Source organism: Clarias gariepinus, chromosome 25, assembly GCF_024256425.1.
Source record: "Clarias gariepinus isolate MV-2021 ecotype Netherlands chromosome 25, CGAR_prim_01v2, whole genome shotgun sequence".
NCBI classification, from domain to species: Eukaryota; Metazoa; Chordata; class Actinopteri; order Siluriformes; family Clariidae; genus Clarias; species Clarias gariepinus.
In genome coordinates, this window is record NC_071124.1 from 25153073 (window position 1) to 25159178 (window position 6106).

Sequence of the window (6106 nt, forward strand, 5' to 3'; positions counted from 1 at the left end):
TTATCTTAATTCGGGTCATTGTTGTTAGTTTCAGTTTTTTTTTTCTTCTCCTTGCTCAGTCGTCCTATCCAACTCGGATGAACAGATGTAAGGAGATTTTGAAGAAGGCCGTCAGTCTGAACGGCGCCTTTGGGAAATTTATTGGAGACGCAAACAGACTGACGGACAAACTGGTGGAGCTCTGCAACAAACCGGTGGGGTGCACTTACATTCAAATAATAAGTACTGTATATTGGGATTATATAATTGTCATTCTTTTATTGAACATAATTGTAGTATTATATTAACTTGATTAATACTCTGTATTTAAGGTTAAGTTGAAACGTTTTTGAACGTGTAGTTTGTTGGTTAGTTACTATTGCAGACACAAGCAGCAGCATGTTGGTTGTATTAGGGGTTCATTTTAGGGTTTAAGTCTCTGGTGTTTTTTTACTAATATTAGTCACTAGTAAAGATCTATCACGGATCAATCAGAATTAAACTTAAATAAATGTCATGATGATTCAATGACGATGATTAAACAAAAAAGGTATATAAACAGGAAAAGCCTTGTTTTTTTTATGCACTTTGGAGACAATTGGCTTTCCATAGTCATGTTTTTGTGTATGTGTGTGTCTGTGTGTGTGTCTGTGTGTGTGTGTGTGTGTGTGTGTGTGTGTGTGTGTCAGGTGGATGGGAACAGCTCCACTCTCAGTATGAGTGTGCACTTTAAGATGCTTAAGCGTTTGGTGGAGGAGTCGAGTTTCAGTGAGATCCTCATCCCGCTGCAGTCGGTCCTCATCCCCACGCTGCCCTCCACCGGGGGCGCCAACGCCAGCCACGACGCCTTCCCCGGGCACTGGGTCTACTTATCCGGCTTCGATGACACCGTGAGCGCTTACATCGGCACGCGCAGGTCCGGCTTCACTGTTGTACTGCACAAGGTCATGGGATCTAATCTCATCTCATTTTCTTTAGGTGGAAATTTTGGCGTCGCTCCAGAAACCGAAGAAGATCTCTCTGAAGGGCTCTGATGGAAAATGTTACACGATGATGTGCAAGCCCAAAGATGACCTGAGGAAAGACTGCAGGCTGATGGAGTTCAACTGCCTCATTAATAAAGTAATAAACACAAAAACAAACACTAAAACATTACTTTTATCAAGATGGATATGAACAGGTTTATTTGTAAAATGTTCAAAGGAAAGTTTTGGATTCATCTGCATCTACAGTAAGGAAGGAACTCTGAGCTCTGTCCTCCGGAACACTTACTGAAAACCAGCCGCTTTATTGTGTCGGCTTCAATTAAAGAATATAAGGGAAAAAAAACAACTGACATTAGACCTAGAAATGCCTCCGGTCGTACCTTTTCCACGTCTGCCTTCCTGCCTTTATTTTCACTATTCTGTATAATGTGCTCTGCGCACATTACCTTTTATGGAGTTGTGTTGTCTAACGTGTGGCTTTTAACGCACGTTTCGAGACTAATTAGCGCTCCTGGTGTTTTGCGGCTGCTGTAAGTGTGTGTGATTTACACTAAGAGTGTGATAAACACTGATTCGCTCACAGAGTTTGGAGAAAAAGGCAGAGCGGAGGCTTTTTAACGCGTGCAACTTTTAATAATTATTATTTTGTTGATAACAGTGCATTTCTGTTGCTGCCCTCAGAAGCTCATGCATTTGGTGCAGAATCAGTTCAGTCACTTGAATCGATGTAATAAATCATTTAAAAATGTAAAGATTTTGGAGTCAGTTTGGTGATACGTGAATCAGGATTCAGAACTAAGTAGATTTTTTTCCCCCTTGTCTTCACTGAACAAGCGTTCGACATTACACACCATCCGCATACACACACGAGTATGAATAAAATCAGTGTTTGGTTTTGTGTCTCAGTGTCTGAGGAAGGACGCGGAGTCCAGACGGAGAGATCTGCACATCCGGACGTACGCTGTGATCCCGTTAAACGAAGAGTGCGGCATCATCGAGTGGGTGAACAACACGGGCGGCCTTCGCCACATCCTCACCAAACTCTACAAGGAGAAAGGTCTGACATCACACACCCTGCTCCCTACTCACTACACAGGGCACTACACAGGGCACACGTGGGAGTATCCCAGAAACACTTTACTACATATTTACTATACGTCATATAAACATTAGAATCTGTTCAGAAATTAGTAATATGTAAGAATAAGTAGGAGAAAAAGGAAATTTGATCAATGGTTTAATAATAATAATAATAATAATAATAATGTTAATGTAACAGGAATTTATTTAACGGGGAAGGAGCTGCGGAAAATGATTTTGCCCAAAACAGCACCATTTCAGGAGAAATGGAAGCTCCACAAGGACATTCTGTGTGCTCGACACCCTCCAGTGTTCCACGAGTGGTTCCTCAGAACCTTCCCCGACCCGACCTCCTGGTACCGAACCTTTAACCTTTTTAAATGTTTTTAATTCTGTATCACAGGAACAAACTATATCTTATTAGTCACATTGTTAATTCTAAACACTACAGATATAATGGCTAAATAGTGTGTGTGTGTGTGTGTGTGTGTGTGTGTGTGTGTGTGTGTGTGTGCACACGCCCGTGGGCAGGTACAACAGCCGGTCTGCATACTGTCGCTCCACAGCCGTCATGTCCATGGTGGGCTACATCCTGGGTCTGGGAGATCGGCATGGAGAAAACATCCTGTTTGACTCCCAAACGGGAGAGTGTGTTCATGTCGACTTCAACTGCCTCTTCAACAAGGTGTGTGTGTGTGTGAGAGAGAGAGAGAGAGAAAGAGAGAGATTATTTTAATGTGTGGGTCAGATTAAAATTAAACACACCCTCTTATAGCTGCTTATAAACGAGTTAGAGTAACACGTAATGTTCTGAGCAAACATTAACACAACAAATGAAAACATTGATATCAGCAAACACTGTGTGACATCACAGATACTCCATCACGTTTAATCAGGAATGTTGTCGTGTTTCAGGGTGAGACGTTTGACGTTCCCGAGGTCGTACCGTTCCGGCTGACGCAGAACATGGTGCACGCCATGGGGCCGATGGGAACCGAGGGGCTTTTCAGACAAGCGTGCGAGGTCACACTGAGACTCATGAGGGACCAGAGAGAACCGCTAATGAGGTTCAAACAGAAACGCGCACACACATGCACGTTTTCCTATGAATCAACTTTTCTGCATAAAATAATTTAAATGACTGTGTGGTCCTGAGGAGTAAACATTGTTCTAATAAATAAGGTAAAGAAAAAAAGGAAATGAAAACAGTGTTTATTTGGAACAAATCATGTTCTCCAGTCTGTCCGTCTTTAGATCCGACACCGGGCTTTAGAAATCAGCTCGAAACTGACATTAAAAATCTATAATTATCTTACCCACGCCACTTATTTTATTTTATTTTTTTCCCCAAATCGCCGAATACTTTCCCCACTACTGTATGTGTGTTCATGTTCTGTCCCCTTAAAAACATACTACCTCATGTGTAGTCATGTGACTCCACCCATCTTTTTGTGGCATGAAAACAACATGGAGGAGAACTCTTTCACTAGTTGTTGAGCTGATTTATAGTACACACACTCCTTGGTGGACTGTGAGAGCAAAAAGACCAAAAACAACAATAATTCATCTTAATTGAGCTAAAATGTTAATTGTGTAATTGATTAGAGGTGTTATCACTTAGCACTAACCTGTACGTTACAGTACGAGTCATAATATTGTTGACAATTGTTAAAAGCGCTATACAAATAAAATTGAATTATATTGAATAATATACTGTAGTCTGTGCACTGGTGAGTCAGAAGAAAACCCTAAAAGTGCAGTATAGAAAAATAAGGAATCCAGGACGTCCAGTCAGTAGTTAAGCTCTCTGCAACATCTGCACTGAAGGAAACAGAGATTATGTAGGAGCTTTACACCTTTCTGCACTAAATATTACAAAATCTAAAAAAAAATGTCTTGAGTCTTATTTAGTTTAGTTAGAGTTAGTTTAGAGTTATATTAGTTAGGGTTAAGAAATTAAGGGCAGACTAACTTTATTTGTTTTTTCACGTCTCAGCGTGTTGAAGACGTTCCTCCACGACCCTTTAGTGGAGTGGAGTAAACCAGTGAAGGGTCTCTCAAAAACACAAGCCAACGAATCCGGAGAAATCGTCAACGAGAAGGTGTGTGAAGTAATACACTTTGTCATACTTCTTACAGTTTAAATGCTTTAAAAAATGAATGAATAAAGCTGTTTGTCTTGAATAAATTTTTTGTATAAACATCTTGTGAACTTTGTTTGTTTGTTTGTTTTTTGTCCTTGTTCTCGTGCAGGCTAAAACCCACGTGCAGGACATCGATCAGCGTCTCCAAGGTGTAATAAAGAACAGGAATAAAGTGATGGGACTGCCGCTGTCCCTCGAGGGACACGTTCACTACCTCATTCAGGAGGCCACTGATGATAACCTGCTGTGCCTCATGTACCTGGGCTGGGGCCCGTACCTCTGAGTCCCAAACACTGTTCATCTGATCATTACTGCTGCTCGAATTTACTTCCATGTTTTGGACTGCTGATAAACCTTTGTGGTTAACTTCACATATGTTTTCCTTATTATCTTTATTATTGGTTCCTTTTATTAACAGATGAGCAGCTAATATCAATTTTGTGATATTATCATAATATAAAATTAATATGATTAAAATTTGTGATGCTGTCTTCAAATATGAACTACCCTAAACATTTTTTTACATCATACATTACCATGCTAGTATTAAAAACTGATAAAAAAAAAAAGATTGAAAGGAAGTTTGAAAAAAAGCTGTTTGAAAACTATCTCAGGTTTTGAAGATAAATGTGGATTTGAAGATTAGAGAGATAAAAGCATTCCTGTTTTCTTGCTTTAAAGCGACACTACGTGTGATGTCACTGATGATATAATGAAGTGTTCTTCATGGGACATGGCATTTGTGCAATAATGCTGCACATCTAAAAGTTAAGTTTATGTTTAACAGTGTGGTTTTTTGAAGTGAAATTACAGCTAAAACTTGTAATTATGTAAAAATTATTGTGGCTAAAAATAGCACTTAAGGCCAAATTCTGTTTTATAGACATTACTGTTCTAATACGGTTATCTCTGTTTAGTTTATTGTTAAGGGAAAAGGTTGTATTGTTAATATTTCTCCTGCTGTGTAGGTTTTTACATTACAATGTGATTTATTCACCAGTTGAAATAAATGTTAATACTTTTGCAATGCTTTGTTTTGCATTAACATTTGGTCCTAAGAATCCAAACATTGGAGAAGGGTCCCTTGGAACGGAAGTTTAAAGGAAGTTAAAGTGACTGTGCTGATCTGTTTAACTGTTTTGCACAATAGCCAATAATGTTCAGATAATAGTTCCAAGATAACTATTACCTACCACTATCGCACATTTCAAACTCGTGTCCATTTTCTTTTGATTTTGTAGAGATGCTTTGTGACAATTAGCACTGGTAAAAAGCGCTATACAAATGAAATTTAAATTAATTGAATTAAATTTCAGCCTCACAAAAGTACACCCTCAAATTTCAGCAACCACTTTATTATATGTTCTGAAGGTACAATACTATAGAAATAAAACTTGAATATCCCTTAAAGTCGTCAATGTACAGCTTGTATATCAGTACAGATTTACTGTCCTTTAACTCAACATGCAGACTTTATTGTCTAAATAAATAGCAATAAAAAATAAGTACACTTTAAGTCAACATTCAATTCAATTTTATTTACAAGTGCTTTTAACAATGGTCATAGTCTCAAAGCAGCTTCACAAAATGAGAGAAAATTTATGGAACATGTCAAAACTGTGTCCAAAGTGTCAGTATTGTGTGTGAGCTCTGTTGTTATCTATCACAGCCTTAATCCTCCGGACCTGGACTTCACCAGAGCTGCACATGTTGTTGCTGGGATCCTGTTCCACAGTACATAAGATCTCAGGGCTGTGTGTCAGGCATGGTGGTCTGCAGTACGGGGGCTCCACAGGGAACGGTTCTCGCCCCGTTCCTCTTCACCATATACACTGCAGACTTCACTCACAACTCCACCAACTGCTTCCTGCAGAAGTTCTCTGATGACTGCAATAGTCGGCCTCATCACTGAAGGGG

At 39.4% G+C, this 6106-nt stretch overlaps 1 protein-coding gene across 1 annotated transcript in view; it reads left to right on the forward strand.

Moving 5' to 3' along the window:
• atr (ATR serine/threonine kinase) overlaps positions 1 to 4558 on the forward strand; it is a 21830-nt gene extending 17272 nt beyond the window's left edge. Inside the window, exons 39-47 of the mRNA XM_053486362.1 lie at positions 60 to 194; positions 669 to 869; positions 958 to 1101; positions 1872 to 2022; positions 2245 to 2401; positions 2577 to 2730; positions 2961 to 3112; positions 4042 to 4147; positions 4299 to 4558. Coding sequence (XP_053342337.1) covers positions 60 to 194; positions 669 to 869; positions 958 to 1101; positions 1872 to 2022; positions 2245 to 2401; positions 2577 to 2730; positions 2961 to 3112; positions 4042 to 4147; positions 4299 to 4472 — 1374 coding nt within the window. The 3' untranslated portion in view covers positions 4473 to 4558. The remainder of the gene's footprint in view (positions 1 to 59; positions 195 to 668; positions 870 to 957; positions 1102 to 1871; positions 2023 to 2244; positions 2402 to 2576; positions 2731 to 2960; positions 3113 to 4041; positions 4148 to 4298) is intronic.
• Positions 4559 to 6106: the final 1548 nt, after the last annotated feature.